Below are 22,785 nucleotides of genomic sequence, written 5' to 3'. Positions count from 1 at the left end.
AGCAATAGTAAAATATTTCTTTTCACCATTTTCACCATTTTTTGTCTCTACTTTGTAATTGCCAAATTCAATTGATTTGGCATATGATGAATATAATTCACAAAGTTCTTCTTCGGAGGAAAAGATCATTCCAAGATTAGGAATTTTGTACTGAAAAGGTCATGCCAAATTAGTCCTTGATTAAATAACTTCTAATGCTGCGAAAAGAACATGATCTTGTAAAAATATGACCATGTTCTTTTAAAAAAAGAACATAACTTGTGTAGAAAAAAGTTTTTAAACTGAAAAGTTAAAAAAAAACATGGTCTTGTAAAAATATGTCAATGTTCTCTTAAAAAAGATGAAATTTATTAAAAAATAAAGTTGTTTGAACTGAAAAGTTAAAAGAACAGAACGTTGATAGGCGTTGAACATCAAGTTCATAGGCGTTAAACATGCAATTTTTTTTTTGAAAAAAAAGACCGAAGACTATAACTCTTCTTTCAACTGTCGACTAAGTTTTTTTAACTGAAAAAAGACGCTGGAAATGGAGTTCATAAGCGTTGAACATAGTGTTCATAGGCGCTGAACATTGCGAGTTCATAAGTGCTGGACATGAAATTCTTTTGAAAAAAACTAAGTTCTTTGAACTGAAAAAGGCGTTTAACATAAAATTGGTATGAAAAAAAAATTAAGTACTAGCATCATCAGCATCACTTCATATTGTATATTTTGATGTTAACTTCACACTACCCAAACATGAAATTGTTTAGAAAAAAATACACTTTTTAAAATGAAAAAACAAATACAAGAACATGGTCTTGTTCTTGTTTTTACATGGCCATATTCTTGTATGTTCTTCAGCTAAAACATGGCATTGTTTGGTACTTTTCGGGTTAATAGACCATTTCTTCAAAGTTTCATCTTCTCCGAATCTTTGTTGCATTCATGTACATTAAAGTCAAAAGTTAGACGTTATTTATATAAAATAAAAAGTTTTTGTATAACTAAAGCTGAAACCTACCATTATGACGCAAAAATAAAATTAGTGTTTAAGTTCACGCAATGAATAGATCTAGAGTTTGGAGTTTTGGACGATTTTTGTCGAAGCGAGATGAGAAAGAAGAAAGGAAAAAAAAAGTGTTAAAAATAAATTTAAATTTTTTTTCATTTCTTTTTCCCTTTTTTCTTTTGTCTCTCCTACATGTGACACAAATTTGTCTAGGTTTATATTATAATAGTATTTGAAAACAAAATCTGCTAGAAGCAATCGTATATTACTACAATAAATAATAATTTAATGACTAAATCATTATATATTCTAATTGGATCCTTTTATTTATTTATTTTTATCAGTAATGAGTTGGTTTAATTAATGCTGGTTATTTTCCAAAATAACAGACAATATTAACTTTAAATTGAGTTACAAATCAACATTAAAAAATGTGGTCATAATAGGTTAACCATATAACTTGTAAACACACTTAATCATTTAATTAGATCCAGAATTTATCGTATTACGGGATCAAACTCAAGTCTCAAGTAGGCTTTCATATTGGTTGCCATATTGGTTAGCTAGAAGAGAGGATTAAAATCAACATCTAACTTCAAACTCATATATATCTTTATATTGTTTAATTCCTGAGTTTGACTAAGTAACTTAATAATTCCTTAAGGTTGTTTATGTTTTTATATTGTCTGTCCCTTTTTTTAGTTTTAAATTTTTCATGTCTTCTTTTGGTATTTTGTTAATAATTTCTCATTTATTTTAACTATGTTTTATGGATTAATAATGTCTTTTATGAAATAACTATTAATTGGCTTAATGAAAACTAATTCATTTTATAAAAATTAATAATAATTTAAGAGAAATATATATTATATAATTTTAAATAGGTTGTTTATATCTATTTAAACTCAAAAGATAGGGAAAAATCAAATTAAATTAACTTATTAAAATCATTTTTTATCATATACAGTTGTGTGTATGTGTGATTATTTGTAATAATATAAAAAAAAAAACATTTTTTTATACCAAATTATTGAATTAGTAATTTTTTTCTGCCTTTGCACTCTTATTATGTTTGAATAAGATAATTAGAAATGAATTAAAATAGTATTTTTGCTTCCAATTCTATAAGAAGTGAAATAAATTTAATATGTTTGTTAAATTTTAAACTTAAATATTTCAATATTCATTCAATAAAAATGAAACATTTTATAAATTTTATAAATAATTTATTATCTTTGTAAAATGATATTTAATTTAGAGTAATGATATATAATGAGAATCGAAAATAATATGTCAGCTTGTGATTGAACTTGAAAAATTAAATTTTTATCTCTTAATAAATTTAAGTCTTTCATTATACTAAATATATGTAAGATTTACTTCTCATTAATAAACAATAATTACAAGTATTATTCTAGAGATGACATTAAATATAATATTTATTGTCTTTTAGGAATAGTTTTATTTTTTATTTTTAAAAATTATTTAGTTTGAATGAATTATAACTAAAAGTTTTAAATATTAAAGTTTATATTTTAATTAAAATATTGATTATTTAGAATGAAAGACACATACTAAATAAAAATTCCAACAAATTTTATAAAGTTTATCATATAAGATAAGTTACCAATAAATTAAACTGATTTCTAATTATTTTAAGTTACCCAAAATTTTGGAATATTTATTCCAGAAATAAACAATTTCTTTTATATATATATATATATATATATATATATATATATATATATATATATTATTTTAAATTTATCATATATATTATTTAACGTCCAATTTAAAAATAAAAGCAATTATTTTATCTTTTATTATTTGAAAAAAATGATTTTTCTAGAAAAAATATAAATTTTAATTAACTATCCTTTAAATAATTTCCTTTTTATAATTAAAAAAAAGTTAGATAAAACAGCACTTAGACGTGACAATCACTCGATTGTGTCTACAGTGGTGCCAAGTTTATGTTTTTTTTAATTAGTGAACACATTTTAAATAAGTGCCTTTTGAATATTATTTGATTATATTTTATTAATTTAATTGGTTAAATTTAAATGTTTTATTTAGTTTAAACCAAATTAGTTTAAATTTGTTAAAATAAATAATTGTATAATAAGAGTATTTATTTTCTTATATAATATGTGTTTTTGTAATATATACTTTAAGAACAAGTTGATTTTAAACAATGTGAGATAAAAAATGAAAATAGCATATGCAATGAAAAATCTAGGTAAATCAATATAATTTAATCGAAAAGAAGACTATAAAATATAGAGTAGAAGGTTGTGGTTGGTGTAGATGTGTATCGTCCTAGATTACTTTACAGGTTGATCAGATCGGAGAGGGTTGTGAACACTATTTGCATACCCATAAAAGAATAATATTTTATGTTGACAACTACCCTTGTAACTATGGGAGAAGGAGGCGTAAGCGCAAAAGAGTTGTGTTTAGTTAGGAAGGAGTAGATCCAAGTTAGTCCGTGTACAATTGTGATTAGCTAGACTGACGCAAGGGTAACACATAAGTTTGGTATGTCTTAAACTAATTTCATTTTTCCATCATATTTTTAAAATATTATTCACAATTAATAAAAGGAAATTTTAAAAATATAAATATATATTAAAAATCCAACTTTATAAGTGTAAGTCTCCCTAATTTATAGGCTCTATTCTAGTCAGATCTGTGACGGTGTGATGAGGCACCTTCTTGGGTCAGTTGATAAAGAAAAAATGACAATTTCTTGTAATACAAAAAAAATAACTTTTTATGAATTTTATTGATAAAAACAATATTAAGTTAAAAAATTAAAACAATACCGTCAGTGACATGTGTGATATAAACTTGAATAGACTTAGCAATACAAAAAGAGTGTTCATGGATATATTTAAATAAATTTTGAATTATTTAATTATATAAATATGTATATATTAAAAATTAATTCTTTTTTTTATAAAAGACTCAAAAATATTAATATATAATAATTAATTGATGTTATTGATGAGATTGTATAAAATTATATTTAATTATATAAAATTTAAAAAACACTTGTGTATGATAAATTCTTTAAACAAATAACAAATTATCCTCATAATTTAATACCATTAACAAACTAGTCCTTAATATATTGCCTATATTAAAAAATGACAAACTTATAAACAAAAATATATAAGAGATTGAAAATAGAAAAATCTTACACAAAAGAATTAGGTTAAATAATTTCAAACAAGAAAAATAAATTCAAAATAAAAAATAATACAATAATTAGGTAATGTTTGATACGTAATACTAGTTATATAGCTATTATTAGTTGTAAAGAGGTATAAATTGTTAGAATGTATAAATTATATAGATTATTTGTGTTTGGTTAGGAATATAAATTAAATAGTTTATTATATTATGTTTGGTTGGTGGTATAAAAAAATGTTAAGAAGTGTAGAAGACCATTTTACCCTTATATTAATTATATATATTAAAATGGTAAACTTTTTCCTATGTTTCACAACCAAACATCTGCCCAAAAGAATAGTATTTAAAAACAAAGCATATAATTAATTGCATATTATTATACAACAAATAATAATTTAATAACCAAATCATCATATATTCAAGTTTTATATTATTATTTAAAATTCATTTTTAAACTAATTTAGGATTAAATATCACATTAAACCGTAATTCTTTTCCAACCGAAAAACTCATTCTCAAAATAAAAAAAATATTCTTATAATTCTTTTTATATCAATTTTTATAACTTTTTAATATTACCCTATATATTTTACAAACTTATAAATTACACTATAATATTATAATATCATCCAAATATTTTAAACTTAATTATAAATTAATTATAAAAATTAATTATTTTTTTAATATTATTATAAATTTTTTTGAACATATTATAAATTTATGTTATATAAAAAATATTATATAAATGAATTAAATTATATAAATAAATTAAATTAATAATTATATAAATAAGTTTAATATAAAATATAGAATAAACATATAAACAAATTAAAATATAAATAATTTATATAAATTAATTATATAAATAAGTTTAATATATATAATTAATTTAATAAAAGTTTAAGGACTGAAATGTAAATTAAAAAAAATATGCGTTTGTAATGAGAAATCACATTTTAGGTATAAGTACGTAGCTTGGTTGGAGGTGAAATTCAATTTTGAGTATGAGTATGCAGCTCGATTAGTGATGAAATCTCATTTTAGGTATGAGTGTGCAAATTGGAGATGATCTTACTTATCTTAAAGTAGTTGTATGTTTCCTTAACTAAAAAAAAAAATTTATTATGAAAAGACAATAATAGTTTAGGAGAGACCATAAAATTATATAATTTGAAATGAGTTCTTTATAAGTGATTTTAAAAGATTGAAATCGCTTATAAACATATTTAAGTATTATTTTTTATTACCTATTCACTTGTATGTATGTGTGACTATTTGTAATAATATCAAAATAATTTTCCTAACAAAATTATTAAAAAAAAATATTTCCCTTTATACACTTATTTTATATTTGAATTAGTGAAATTAGAAATATTATTAAAATTGGATTTTAAATTCTTAATACAATTTCTTTAGTAAAATTATAAACTTAAAGTATTTTAATATTTATTTAATTAAACTTAAACAAAATTTAAATTTTATAAATAATTAATTAAATTTAAAACGTTATATTTAATTAGTTTCATATCATATAAAAAATATATATATTCTAATATTAATTTGAACTATTTATCTTAGTGATTATCGAGTTCCGCATATAAGGGTGAGGCGGTACGATATACCTTAATTCTTTATCCATATCTTATACATTATCGAAAATTTTGGTATAAAAATTCATACATTTAACTTACCTTGATTTCGATATACATTAATTTCGGTACGGTATCAATATTATACATTTAATACCTAAAAAAACATATTAGTTTAAAAAAAACATTTAATATAGTTACTGCATAATCTTTAAACAAATTACAAATTAAAATATCATAAAAGAAAATATATATTTTAAATCTAACATTTTTTAAAACGAGCTAATGTTAAAAATATAATAAATAAGAATAAACATAAGTATATTTTTCGAGATTGAGGTGGATGTGAGAGAGTGATATTATAACAGTTTCAATCTTATTTTTATTTGCATTTGCATTTTTTTTATAAATTTATATATATATATATATATATATATATATATATATATATATATATAAAAATATATATATATAATCTTTCAATAAGTTAAATTCTTCTATTTTAATCCTTTGTCCATACTAATGTATCCATCATTTTAGGACTCAAACTACTCCTAAAAGAATTTATTATCTTTTTACATAAGTTAAAAAACATATCATATTCATTAGCAACCATTGAAGACGATATTGCAAAAATATCCTTAATAATAATTTAAAAGATTGTATACATAATTTCACTTCATTTCAAGAGATAAAAATTTTTGTTAGATTATTTTTCAATCTTATCGAAAATTAGAGATTACATATATTAAATAATATTATAGTATAATTATATTTTGATTTGATTTTCAAAAATTATATTTTTATAATTAAATTAATATTAAATTTATTTATTTCCTTAGCATTATATATATATATATATATATATATTATATATATATATATATATTAGTTTATAAATATTATTTCGGTATATCTCGATATACCAAAATTTTGAAAATTTCATATATTTATCGTACCAATATTAATTTCGGTATCATATCTCACTTTTTCGGTATACATTAAAATTTGATATTTTCGATATATTAGGGCCCTACCCATTTCAAATATATAAAGGCGTATAAATAAAGATTGGATACATAATTTCACTTCTTCAAGAGATTAAAATTTTGGTTAGATTTTTTTTCAATCTTATCGAAAATTAGAGATTGCATATATTAAATAATATTATAGTATAATTATATTTTGATTTGATTTTCAAAAATTATGTTTTTATAATTAAATTAATATTAAATTTATTTATTTCCTTATAAGCATTTTATATATATATATATATATATATATTAGTTTATAATTATTATTTTGGTATATCCCGATATACCAAAATTTTGAAAATTTCATATATTTATCGTACCAATAATTTCACCTCAGATCTGTTGTTACAGATTTGGTTCTCCACCCTACACCACCTTCACAATATATGTTGACTTTTTATTCTCTCTTCATTAATTTTGATTTATCCTATAAAAACTAACCAATTTTTGTGAAGGTGGTGTAGGGTGGAGCACCAAATCTGTAATAGCATATCTAAGCCCCAATAATTTCGGTATCATATCTCACTTTTTTTCGGTATACATTAAAAATGAATATTTTCGATATATTAGGGCCTACCCATATCATATCATATATATATATATATATATATAAAGGTGCATAGATAACAATTTATATAAATTTTATACATGTTAAATTGAGATATCATATAAACTTAAATCTTATAAGCTTCTTTTATATCTAATTTTAAAGAGAATAATTAATTTGTAAGGAATAAAATTAAATTTTGGTTTAAATATTAAGGTACGTTTCTTTTTTCACTAAAAGAAACTTATTATTAAACATCTAATAATAAGTTTCTTTTAGTGAAAAAAGTTGTAAAAAATTATTAAGTTTATTAAAAGAATAAAATCAATAAACTTAATAAATTAAGAAAGATAAAGTTAAAAATACCTAAAATTAATTAAATTATAAAATAACTATATAAAATAGGTTCTCAAATAAGTATAGGAATCGAGTAAGCTAGGGCAGCCAAAGATAACCTCCATAATGTATAGTTAGTTATATACGTACATTATTTGATGGTCAATTGATAGCTAACTGTTTTTTATTGTTATTTGTTCATTGAATCGTAGCGATGACAGGAATTCACACCCGCTTCACATCAATGGAGGCCAAGAGATCCAAAACAGATGAACTCGGTAGTAGTTAGGTTAACATATGGTTTTTATTTAGAGTTATTAGTTTATTTGGTTTTTATAGTTAGCTAGAGTTATTAGTTTATCTATGAAGCATGTTAATATATTTCTGAGGGTAATTATTTTATCCAGCATTTATTTTATTATTTATTATTTATAATTCAAATCAAATTGTTAGGTGTTCAAATTAGATTTTAAGATTAAGAAACTATTTTATTGGACAAGACATGGTTCAATTATTACTATTGTTAATGAACGATATAATGGCAATATTAATATACTTTTTGATAATCTTAATTATACTCACATGTCATAATATATAAACAAATTTTGTTTTAATACTCTTATAAGTAATAGTTTATAAAAAAATAATTTAATTTCATTGATTCGAACTTGCATCTTAAAAACTAAATAATATTATTAAAAATTTGGCAACAAAATTTTTGGTTAAATTTAACAAGTTATCACCTCTTTTCAAGAAATTGATAAATATTGAAATAATAATTTTTTCTTCTACAAAATATGATAAAATTTTTTGATTAGTTGATATGGAAATAAAGGAATTTGAGGTAATTGTAAAGATAAAAGGTAATGACTTTAGTTCAAATATCTTCAAGTGCTTCATTACAAACATTATTTATCATATTTGGATGGAGAGGAACGCATGAAAATTATCAAGGGTTCGAAATGATGTGAATGTGAAGACGAATTCTCACTTGTGAAAGAAATTTGTTGATTTGTCAAAGATGAAATATTGCATATGAGAAATTTACTCTTACGTATGATTTCAAGGCACTCTAAGTTTCATTGATTGCTTCCTTCAATTTTGTTCTCATTCTGGTTGTTTTTTTTTGTTGATTCATTCATTTTTGACAAAAAAAATTGTTTTGCTGCCTAAATCATGAGCTCTTAAAATTCTTCACCCTTTTCGGGTCTTTTTATTTAATGACATTATGTTGTTTTATAAAAAAAAATTAAGATAACAAAGTCATATGAGAAAATATTTTCAATCTAAAAAAGATGGTGAAATTATTATAAGAAGTTAAAGATTAATCAAATAAAATATTGTTGATCAATCACTAAATTTTATGGATTGGTTACTTAGTTAACTTGCTAATCCGAAAAAGTTTTCTCAAAATTTTGATTCGGTCTTTGTGTTTGATTTTGTAGAATTTAAGATAGTGGTGAGTCGCTTCTTCAGTTTCGTTAGAAAGCTTATCTCGTGGTATTTTCTCAGTAAAATCTGTTAATGAATAAACAAGGGAGTCTAGAGGTTGTTCTAGAAGTCCTTGTTGAGATATAATATTGTATTTGTGGCAACTCAATTCGACTTTAAAAATTTGTACCGCAACTTTTGAAAAATATTCTTCACCATGTACCGGAACTTTTGAAAAACATTCTTCACCATGTACAACATTTGAATGATTTTCTGAATTTTCTTCTATTGTAATTTGACGATCGGGCACTTGTTCATTTGTCAAAGCATCAACATCTTCACTATCTAAACAATTTGCTGAATTTTCTTCTATTACAATTTGAAGCTTCTATAGTTGTATTTTCTTGGTAGAATCAATAAAGGAGTCGAAAGGTCATTTTGAAGTCTTTGTTTAGATATAATGTTGTATTTGTAGCAACTCGATTCATTATCAAGAATTTGTACCGTAATTTCTGAAAAAAGTTCTACACCATGTACACCATCTGAATTTTCTTCTACTACAATTTGACGATCGAGCACTGGTTCATCTTCCAAACATAACCCAAATTGTTTTATGCCTTCAGTTTTAAGAAAATCTCATGTAATCACCATAATAGGATCTAAACAAGCTTTAAAATTTGTATACCATAACCTGGCATTATCTCTGAAATAAAATCTTGCAATTCTTTGTTGAATGTCGGTTGGTATGTCGTTAATCCTGAAATATTCTTCCACTGCACATATCCATTCATCTACATTTTTGCTGTCGAATTCTGGGAATTCTATTTTACTTCCGTGCGTAAAATAATACATGAATATTGTCTTGTCAATTTTATATCCAATCTTTGTGTTATAAGAATTACTTTACGTTTCTTGCATAAGAGGGAGAAAAAAATCGTATCGATGCTTGCGGAAGGAGTTGATGGAGAGAAAAGATTAATTTGTCGAATTTTTCAAACCACAATTAGAGAATTGACAGCTCTAGTACCATTGTTACAATTCGTTTACTTAGTTACGCCACTTCCAAAGTTTTTCATAGAAACTATCGAAAAAAGAATGAAGAATGATCAAGAAGGGGATGCAATGTCAATAGAAGAATAAGGTGCAACCAAGAAGAATAAGATGATAATTTTAGAACACAACTCAAAGTAATGAAACTATTATTTCTTCCAACGTAATCCATAAATTTAATAAAAAACTATTTATTAAAGTAGATCTAATTAACTATATTAAAAATTCGAATTAATACTAATAGAATTTAATTGTTACAACTATAAAACTTGAAGGATTTATCTATACTATTGGATCAATACAATATATATATATATATATATATATATATATATATATATATATATATATATATATATATATATGTTACATAATCACAACAAAAGAAGTTACTATGATTAATATCATGAAGCATTCCATGTTCTACTAAAGCGTGATATATATATCAAATAAAGTAACGATCAAAACAAAAATCAAGATGACTAAACCTTGTAAACTCGAACCTACTTAAGTCCTTCCCTATCCTAGTTCGTGATCTGCATCACGACCTCTTTCAACAAGATCTTCTTCTACAGATTTAATGACATCTTTTGATGATTGAACAAATGATTCCAACGGTTGGTTCTGTTATCTGATTAGTAGTAATATACAAATTCCAATGAATAAAAACAATTTTTACAAATCATCTAATAAAATTCTTACCGAAACTCCTTTATTGTCGCATCTTCTTCAATCACATTTGATCTTAGGCGGTGGTGGTAGCCAATTCAGCTCCTCCACTTCGCTGTCCTCATTATTAAGAATTTGTACAATCTCCTTTTTTATCTTCGTTTATTTTCTTAACCTAATGGTATATAATAACATCAACAAGATATAGTTATCGAAATTGGTAACAGGTTAATTTGTTTATTTGGGAGAGATTTATAACCTTATTGGATAGTTTACTCTCTTGGAACGGCATGAAGAATATGAATCATCATCGTCATCATCTGCCCATTAGAGAAAAACGTCAATGAAAATTAACTTTGTGTGTTTGAGAAGGGGTAATCTACCATCACTCTTTAGGAGCTTCTTTGATTAAAAGTAGGAAAAAAATTGGGTTAAAAAATAAATACAAACCCATTCAGGATAATTTTAACAAATTAATATTAGTATCCATTCCGGCACAATATGAGGCGGGGTGGGCATCAGATTTGCTTGATATACTTTCATCTAAAGATGTATACACAGGGCATTAAAATCATAGAGATACCAATAACGATCACTATGTATGTGGTTGGTAATAATAACTCATATACCGACAATTTTGTTCTAGTCGGCGTTGATATGCTAAATGACGACGATTTTTGTTATGGTCAGCATATATAGTCGGTATTGAGTTCTTTTTACTAGAATCGAAGAAGAAAACATACACTAGTAAACGATTGAAAGTTGCCTTAGAGAAGAAATTAAGGAAAAGAAAAATAACAAAAAAAATAAGTCAAACAAAAATAATTACGATATTTCACTATTTTAACCCAACTACATCAGTTTTGGTATTCATTTGAAGTCATTATTTACTAATAACTTTTAATTGTTTTACTATTTTAGTATTCAATTTCAATGTCAACCACGGTTATAGTATCAATTCCACAATATTGGAATAAAAGTTTGATCATGGATACTAACACTTCATTTATTGTACTGTTCTAGTCTCAACTTTCTCAGATAGGCTTGACTACGTGCGAATGTGAAAGGCATTCACTTGACTTTTATCAATACTGAATTTATCTAAAGAGTTCTACAAACATTGACTAGTAGTTAAGTCTAGGGTGTAAACGAGCCGAACCGGGCTTGAACTAGCCCTGGCTCGAGTTCGACTCGACTCGATTTTTATTGGCTCAGCTCGAGCTCGATCGAGCTTTTAAAATTAAGCTCGAACTCGGCTCGATCAAATAACCATAGGCTCGAGTTCGGCTCGATAGGCCCGATAAGCTCGAAGCTCAAATTTAAATATATCCCCTCCATTGATCTTGGTTTGCTTCATTGCATTCATTCTTTCGTGCTTGTTTAGGTTATAAATATCTTATATTACAAAAATATAAATCACCATTCATAAATTACTAGTTCACAAAAATAATATTTCATATCCTTAGTTACATTTTAATAAAAAAAAAAGACAACCATAAATCAAAATATAGCTCATAAAACATAAAATTTCAGCCGCATGCGTCATGCGTGTTCATCTCAAATTTCAGCAATATGAATGGTTATCTCAATAAAAAATTATCGATCATACCACCTGTATTACTAAATACATTCATTAACATAAAGTTATAGTATGCTCAAATAATAATATAATTATTACACTAGAAAAACAAATTAAACAAATTAGAAATAACTAAAATATAATTTACCTTAAGAGTTGGATGTTAAAAGAATAATTTCTTGATAAGTTTTTTCCTTCTGTAAAAAGAAATAGTCATATAAGTGATTAAAATTTAGTTTCTAATTTAGATAACTAATAATGAAACTTAACGTACCTTATTTGATCCCTCCAATATGTCAAAATAATTCCAAACTTCTGAAGTTTTTTTCCTTTTCTTTGTTTGGAACCCCTTATCCTGTTTTTCTTCGTCATTTTCTTGTGTGTCTTGTTGGGTGTAGTTAGGAAGAACCTCATTACTTTCAACTACACCGATATTTATATTAAATGGAATTGATGTCTCTTCCATAGACATATATTAATATATTAAGAGATAAATAAATAAAATCAAAACAAACACAATGAGTTATGTCAACAACTACTATATAAATTTAGTGCTTAAAGAGAGCAATAATTGAACAAGATTTAGGGTTTTACCGGAGCGAGATTTAGGGATTCGAAACGAGATGTAAGCTTGTTGAAGAAGTATCAATTAACAGTCTCTTGAGTCTTTTTACAAAATAATTTTGAAAAATAAAATACTTTATAGTATAATAAAAATACATTTATATCTTATAAAATATAATATATTGAGATTACATATATTAAATAATATTACAATATAATTATATATTTTTTATTTAATTTTTAAAAATTATATTTCCGTAATTAAATTAATATCAATATCCTTATAAGTATTAAATAATATATATTTTTTAATTTAGACTATCCACAGCAGAATATCAAGTTTTTTCATTTAACACCCTGCCACGTCAGCTTAACACCTATTTTAACACTCATTTTTAGCATATTCTACAGCAGAGTGTTATTCATGGTATTAAAATTACTTTTTCACTTTCTCACTTTCATATCATTTATACATAATTTCATTTTTTTAACCACAAACAATATTATTCATCACTTGGTAAATCAAACATACAAATATTATTTAAAACGAAGAAGAAAACAAACACTCTAAACATTGGTAATTTGTTAAGTAGTGTTTTTAAAACTCTAATCGAGAGTTGTTCCAAATTTATTCCAAATGTGCATGACAAGATCTTTCTTCAATTGAATATGTTGTTCTTTGTCATGTAGATCGGCCCTAGTAGGAATATTTTATTCAGATCGGCCTTGAACATGCACTTGAAATTGAGGTAGCACTTCTCTTTGGACATTAACTGAGGAACTAGACCCAGAATTATTCGAACCTTCGAAGTCGATATTTTCCCAATTTCGTGAATACGAATCTCGTTCATCCTCCACAATTATATTATGTAAAATTATGCATGCCCTCATTATTTTACCTAGGCCATCAATATTCCACATCCTAGCTGGTTGGCGAATAATAGCAAACCGTGCTTGGAGTACCCCGAATGCACGTTCTACATCCTTCCTGCATGCTTCTTGTTGTTGTGCAAACAACTGCGCTTTGTCTCCTTGGGGCATTTGAATTGATTGGACAAAGATGGGCCATTTAGGATAGATTTCATCAACAAGATAGTAGGCAAGATTGTATTGTCGACCATTCACAGTGAAGTTTACAATAGGAGCTTCACCAGACTCAATGTCGTCAAAAATTGGTGACCTGTCTAATACATTAATATCGTTCAATGTTCCGGGCATGCCAAAAAAAGCATGCCATATCCACAAATCATAAGATGCCAGTGCCTCGAGTATAATTGTTGTTGTGCCCTTGTGTCCATTAGTAAACTGCCCTTGCCAAGCCTTAGGACAATTCTTCCACTCCCAGTGCATGCAATCAATACTTCCAATCATTCCAAGAAAACTGCGCTCTTGTCGAACTTGGAGTAACCTCTGCAAGTCTTCCCCATTTGGTTGTCTTAAGTATTCATCTTGAAACAAGGCAATTATTGTTTCGCAAAAAATACGAGTGCACTCAAGTGTAGTGGTTTCTCTAATTTTCACATATTCATCACAGGCATCCCCAGCTACTCCATATGCAAGCATGCGCATGGCAACTGTACACTTCTGGATCGGTGTCAATCCAAGCTTTCCTGCATTATTCCGCCTTTGGGTGAAGTAATGGTTGTAATTTGTTACGGCTTCTACAATTCGGAGAAACAATTGCCTTCTCATACAAAATCTACGTCTAAATTGCATTTCAGTATAAGTGCATGGCTCATCGAAATAGTCGGCCATAAGCCTCTGATGGGCTGCTCCATGGTCCATGTTTATAGAATTTCTTTTACGTGATCGATTATTTCGCCTATGAAGCTCTTCGAGAAGTTCTTTTTGCCTTTTGAGTAAAGATTCCTCCACCTCTCATTGTTGATGAATCTCTTCGAGATTGAAAGGGTCTGGGGGAATATCCATATGATGATATGAAGAAAGGTGATACAAACAAGGATGATAATATGGTAGAAAATTTCAGATTTTTTTTGGTGTCCAAATGACACAAACCAAGTCTCTATTTATAGATCTCGAAAAATAAAAAACAATGATATATATATATTTTTTGATCAATCATTATGCAAAAGTGTATTTAAAAAAGAAAACAAAAACAAAAAAAAGTAACCACCAGCGCTGCCACTTGGCATGCTGTGATTGGGCCACATCAAATTTGGTCCCGTATCAAAATTTGATACCCATATTTTAACATTTAATTTTTTAAATATTTTTTTAATTATTTTTAATAAGTTTTATTTAAAGAGTATTTTTGTAATAAAAATATTATAAATTTAAAGAGAAACTATATGTAATTTTTTAATAAAATTATTCCACATAACCATTGACATGCTTTCATTAGTTTATGTTAATATAGATTTTTAAGTATTAAATATTTTTTTATTAATTAATATTATTTAATAAAAAATAAACTAAAATAATAACATAATAACATAATTAAATAATTAGTATATATTTATTTATATACAATCCATTAATAATATTATAAATTAACATTGTGAAAATTCATATTACAATAAAAATATAATTATTATAATATTTAAGAATATTAAATAAACCAAGAGATAAGAGTTCATATTAACCTTTTAAAATTCAAAAATTAAAAATAATAAAATAATAATATTAATAATAAAATAATATAAAATATTAAGATAAAATGATAATAGTAAATAAAAATAACAAAAAATATATAAAGTTAAGATTATCATTTTAATTAAAATATTAAAAGACGAAATTAATTTTTCATTTTTATAATACTTATCATAATACTTCTATCAAACATATTTATATACAATTTTTTTTATATAGTTATACTTTATTTATAACCTAGTTTACAAGATAAAAACGTTACAAATTCGATTTTTACTCAAGTATACTAGTGTGGGATGAGAGAAGGGATGAATGTGAATAGTGATAAATTTTTTAATATACAATAACTTTCAATTTAATATCATAAACAATCACTCTAAAATTAAACATAAAAAATGTTTAAAATTGTTTGATGTGCTTTGACAAGTTTTTCTTGGTTCCTATTTTCCATCAAACTATATATAATAGGGAGCCTAGTTTTATTAAATTGTTTTTATTTAAACAATTTCTCTTTCTTTACAAAATGATGTTCCTCTTCTTTTCAAATGAACTAATTTCATATTCTCAACTCCTAGACAGATAAACTTATTTTTTTTCCTTTATTTTAGGTTACATCTCAAGGAACAAGCAATAATTTTGAATTGAGTTTCAAAATTATTTTTTACTCAATAATTAGCTTTTTATCAAATGAAAAAAATATCTCAATTGAATTCAAAAGTCACTTATGGAGAAGGGGAAACACGTGGGTTAAAATAAATAAATAAGTCACTTATGGAAGTCACTTAATTTGATTAGTTTGTTAATACTTTGGGCTTGGCCTCTGCGTGGTCGGGTGTTGGGCCGGTGGGCTTGGGCTGCCTACAATTTGCTCTAAGTGGCTTGACAGTTCGCTCTAAGTGGCTAGGGCGGTTACTTTTTATTTTTCGATAATATATATTAATTTTGATATATATATTTGAGAGGAAATTGATACTTAGGTCGGATTGTGGGTTAACCCTGCCCATAAACTTAAAACGATTAAAAATAAATTAAAAAATACTATATGTATGTTTCGAACTTGCAACCTAACAAAAAAAAACATGTTCAAGTTTTTAACTAACTAATATATATATATATATATATATATAATGATACTTAATTTTCAAAGTGTCTGGATTGTCGGGTCGAGAGTTATGGTTAATTTGGATATATATGTAAGAGTAAATGCATACTTTGGTCGGAAATTTGGTGTTATGAATGATGTTAAAAATGATATGTTAACACGTTATTGTACTTAAATCTAATAGGAGAGAGAATTTTCATTTTCCAAGTCGAATCACGTGTTGTCACATCATTCTCGACACCATTCATGACACCAAATTCCCGCTCTACTCTAATTTTTAATACATATTTGCTCTCTCCTTTTATAATCAGTTATAAATAAAGTCACCTACTCAAAATTATATGCCCATATAAGTTTAATTCAAAAATTAAAATAAATTATAAATATTATAAGTATATTTAAACAAATAAATAATATACTTAATAATAAAAAACTACAAAATACTTTTCATGTACTTAAAATTAAATTAAAATATATTTGTTATAGAGAAATCATATTTAAATAAAATAAATAATAATTATGTTAAAAATAATAAATTTTAAAATAATAATTTTATTTAAATTTTATGTATTTTAAATTTTAATTATATTTGATTAAACAGATAAACATATTAAATATAATGAAAAATAAATTTTAATAATTTAAATGCAAATTTAAATTTTATGAAAATAAGATTTATTAAAAAAATTATATTTTAATTATATTTTATTAATAAAAATCGAAATCTTAATAAATTTAAAAAAAATTAATTTAATGAAAACAATTTAATACTAAATATAATTGATTATTTATAAAAGATGAATATAAAATTTAATTCAAAAGGTAAACTTAATTATAAAAATTATAAGAATATTTAAAAATATATATTAATTTTATTATAAGAAATATATAAGTAATAAAAATAAATAATATTTTATGTATTTAAAATTCAAACTAAAATTATAATTTGTTGTAGAAAAATTACATTTATATAAAAATAATTATAATTATTTTAAAAATATTTGAATTATATTTGATTAAAAACAAAAGTAACAAAAGTAATAAAATATATTAAGTGAAACCAAATTCTTGACAAATATCGACAACTCCTTTCGTCGATCCAAGATCTTCAAATTCCTGTAAAAGATCGATTTCTTCAGCATTACCGAAATAAGGCCAATTACAAAACAAGAAAAAACACAAAAGACAAAGTCACACTTATTAATGTAAACATGGGTTTAAGATTCAAGCATAAAAAAAAATAAAGTTACATCTAAAAATAGACTATAATCATTTATACCTTTAGCTTTCCCAAGAATAAGTGGAATAAAATCTATAATCATCCTCTTTACACAATATATAATACATTCTTCAATCAATTCATAAATCTTGAATCATTGGCTTGGAATCCTCTAGATGAAATCAAAATTCAGAATCATAAAGTTGATATTAGTGAAGAAAATTTTGATTATCAATAAATTGCATACCGCATCAGCAACTTTAATTGCATCGGCATTAAGTGATGTTATTCTTATCCCATCATTATTTACCAACAAATATTATAAGACAATATATGACATGAATGGTAAGATATTTGTTTGTGTATTATGATCCATATGTGATGACATTAACAACCATATACATATATATATATATATATATAAGAGAAACAAATATTCTGTATTCCTTAAACAATATAATGTTACTCATAATTTATATAAGTGGTCGAATGAAAGGTAAAAGAAGGAAATTACATCTTTGGTAAAAAAAATTCATTTTGTGGTTTAGGATTCATTTGAAAGGTAAAATAAGGAAATAATACCTTCGTTAATTTTTTCATTTTGTCGTTTAGGATTCTTTTGAAAGTCATAGGCAATACTCCATCACCATGATAGTTCGACATCCACGACTTTGAGAATTGAGAATCTTTTAAAACATCAATATGTCATGTTAAGAAACATATGATATAACCACAAATAGTTAGTAGAATTTCAATTAAATAATGAAATTATCTTGGATCCAGACTGGTCCTTAAATATGACGGAATGACTATGAATAACAAGGTTCTACTACATTGAAGACGATTAAATTTGTGTTCGCGACGATGTTGACGAAGATATCAATGCGCAAAACCGAAAAAATTTGCAGGCAAAGAGATCACTCTTTACGTAGAGTTTGACAACAACTATTTTTTGAAGCCTAAGTTGTCCCTTAACAATATCGAGCTACTGTATTACTTTGTTTCCAGTTAGATTCAAAATTTTAAGTATTTTATGTAAAAAAATAAATATTATTTTATGTATTTAAAATTTAATCTAAAATTATATTTTGTTAAATAAAAAAATTCAAAATTTAATACAAATTTAAATTTAATGAAAATAAGTTTAAAATGTAAAATTTAAATTATATTTGATTAAATAAAATATATACAATTTTAATAAGTTTAATACAAATTTAAATTTAAATAATTTTAATGTAAAATTTAAATTATATTTTATTAAATAGAAAAATAAAATTTTAATAATTTTAATACAAATTTAATGTAAATATGCTTTAATTTATAGTTTAAAATTAGTTATAAATATTATTAAAAAAAATATTCTAAATATAAGAAATATATAATTAAAAATTAAATAATATTTGTTATTGATAAATTATATTTATATAAAATATAATTATGTTAGAATAATAAAAATTAAATAAGAGTTTTTTAATTCAAAATTTAATTTAATATTTAATGCAAAATATAATTTTTTTATGAATTAATTATTAATATAAGTTTAATTCAAAACATAAAATTAATTATAAATATTATAAGTATAATTAAAAAAAATAAAAAATACTTTTTATGTATTTAAAAATTAAATTAAAATATATTTTGTTATAGAGAAATCATATTTATATAAAATAAATAATAATTATGTAAAAATCATAAAATTTAAAATAATAATTGTGATTTAAATTTTATGTATTTTTAATTTGATTATATTTTGATTAAATAAAAAAAATAAAATCTTAATAAATTTAATAAAAAAAATTATTTAATACTAAATATAATAGCTTATTTATAAAAGATGAATATAAAATTTAATTCAAAGGGTAAAGTTATTGATATACATTATAAGAATATTTAAAAATATATATTAATTTTATTATAAGAAATATATAAGTAAGAAAAATAATTAATATTTTATATATTTAAAATTTAAAATAAAATTATAATTTGTTGTATAGAAATTACATTTATATAAAAATAATAATTATTATTTGAAAAATATTTGAATTATATTTGATTAAAAAGAAAAGTAATAAATTTTTTTTTTTGAAAAGTTTAATTTATATAAATTTTAAAAATACATTTAATATAAAAATTAGGCAAATATAATAAAATAAAATTTTGTATATTGTAAAATTTAAATTATATTTTATTAAAACAAAGAATGAAGATGTAAATAAATATAATTTAATAAAATTAATGCAAAATGTAAATTTAAATTATATTTTGTTTTAGAAAAAACATTTTTATAGAAAATAAAAATGTATAATATAACTTTATAAGTTTATGGTAAAAATTAAATTTTAATTTATAAATTTTGATATTAAAGATATGATATTGGTTTATTTTTTTATAAATTTAACAATCTAATCTAAACCAAAATAAATCTATCATGTATTTAAAAACTTATCATGCATCTTATATAAAAAGATAATATAAATTTAAGTAAGAAAAGAAAACTTACTTGAACTCATGAAAGTCGATCTCTAAGATGAATAATATACTGCAATAAAAGTATATGTATAATGTTATTCAAACAATTATAAATAATAGATTAAGAAAGAAGAGGAAAGAAATATATTTATACCTAAATAAATTCATTTTGGAATTCAGACTAGAGAGAGGTGAAACCAAATTCTTGACAAATATCGAAACTCCTTTCGTCAATCCAAGGCCTTCAAATTCCTGAAAAAGATTGATTCCTTCAGCATCACTGAAATAAGGCCAATTACAAAACAAGAAAAAAAAGACAAAAGACAAAGGCACACTTTTCAATGTAAACAGTGGTTTAAGATTCAAGAATCACAAAAAAAAAAAATAGAGTTTCATCTGAAAACAGAATATAATCATTTATACCTCCAACTTTCTCAAGGAGGAGTATAATAAAATTTACAATCATCCTCTTTACACCATATATAATACATTTTTCAACCAATTCATAAGTCTTGAATCATTGGCTTGTCCTCTAGGCTATAGATGAAATCAAAATTCAGAATCAGAAAGTTGAAATAAGTGAATAAAAAAAATTGCATACCGCAGCAGCAACTTTCATTGCATCAGCATCAAGTGATGTTCTTCCTATCCCATTATCATTCAAAATTAAATTAAAATATATTTTTTATAGGAAAATTATATTTATATAAAATAAATAATAATTATGTTAAAAATAATAAAATTTAAAATAATAATTATGATTTAAATTTTATGTGTCTTAAATTTTAATTATATTTTATTAGATAGAAAAACATATTAAATATAATGCAAAATAAGTTTTTAATAATTTAAATGCAAATTTAAATTTTATGAAAATAAATTTTATTAAAAAATAAATTTAAATTATATTTTATTGAATAAAAAATAAAATCGTAATAAATTTAATAAAAATATAAGGAAAGGTAAAATAAGGAAATAATACCTTCGGTAATTTAGACAATACTCCATCACCATAATAGTTCGACATCCACGACTTTGAGAATTGAGGACCTTTTAGAACATCAATATGTCATGTTAAGAAACATATGATATAACCACAAATAGTTAGTAGAATTTGAATTAGGTAATGAAATTACCTTGAATCCAGACTAGTCCTTGAATATGACGGAATGACTATGAATAACAAGGTTCTACTACATTGAAGATGATTAACTTTGTGTCCGCGACGATGTTGACCGAGATATCCACGAGCAGAACCGAAAAGTTTGTAGGCAAAGAGATCACTCTTTATGTAGAGCTTGACAACAAATATTTTTTGAAGCCTAAGTTGTCCCTTAACTATATCGAGCTACTATATTACATCGTTTCCAGATTCAAAATTTTAATTATTTTATGTAAAAAAATAAATATCATTTTATGTATTTAAAATTTAATCTAAAATTATATTTTGTTATGAAGAAATTATTATTATATATAAAAAATAATTAAACATAATAATAATTAAAGGAATTGTTTTATTTTAATATAAATTTTATTTTATTAAATAAAAAAATTCAAATTTTAATACAAATTTAAATTTAATGAAAATAAGTTAAAAATGTAAATTTTAAATTATATTTGATTATATAGAATATGTATACAATTTTAATAAGTTTAATGCAAATTTAAATTTAATAAAAATAATTTTAATGTAAAATTTAAATTATATTTGATTAAATTGAAAAAAAAAATACAATTTTAATACAATTTTAATGTTAATACGCTTTAATTCATTGTATAAATTAGTTATAAATAATATTAAAAATATATATATTTTAAATATAAGAAATATATAATTAAAAAACAAAATAATATTTGTTATAAATAAATTATATTTATAGAAAAATTAATTATGTTAAAATAATAAAAACCAAATAAAAAAATTTTAATTCTAAATTAAATTTAATATTTAATGTAAAATATAAAATTATTTTTATGAATTAATGATTAATATAAATATAATTCAAAACTTAAACTTAATTATCAATATTATAAGAATATTTTAAAAAAGTATACTTAATAATAAAAAACAAAAAAAAAAATACTTTTTATGTATTTAAAATTTAAATTAAAATATATTTTGTTATAGAGAAATTATATTTATATAAAATAAATAATAATTATGATTTAAAATTTATGTATCTTAAATTTTAATTATATTTGATTAAATAGAAAAACATATTAAATATAATGCAAAATAAGTTTTTAATCATTTAAATGCAAATTTAAGTTTTATGAAAATAAATTTTATTAAGAAATAAATTTTAAATTACATTTGATTAAATAAAAAATAAAATATTAATAAATTTAATAAAAATTTAAATTTAATGAAAATAATTTAGTAATAAATATAATAGATTA

At 23.0% G+C, this 22,785-nt stretch overlaps 1 protein-coding gene across 1 annotated transcript; it reads right to left on the bottom strand.

Moving 5' to 3' along the window:
- Positions 1-13,696: 13,696 nt before the first annotated feature.
- LOC124931308 lies at positions 13,697-14,770 on the bottom strand. The gene has a single exon (XM_047471747.1). It carries the CDS (start codon positions 14,768-14,770, stop codon positions 13,697-13,699), a length of 1,074 nt encoding a protein of 357 aa, XP_047327703.1.
- Positions 14,771-22,785: the final 8,015 nt, after the last annotated feature.

The sequence above is a fragment of the Impatiens glandulifera genome, chromosome 1, assembly GCF_907164915.1.
Source record: "Impatiens glandulifera chromosome 1, dImpGla2.1, whole genome shotgun sequence".
NCBI lineage: Eukaryota > Viridiplantae > Streptophyta > Magnoliopsida > Ericales > Balsaminaceae > Impatiens > Impatiens glandulifera.
This window is presented reverse-complemented; position numbering and strand designations above follow the sequence as displayed.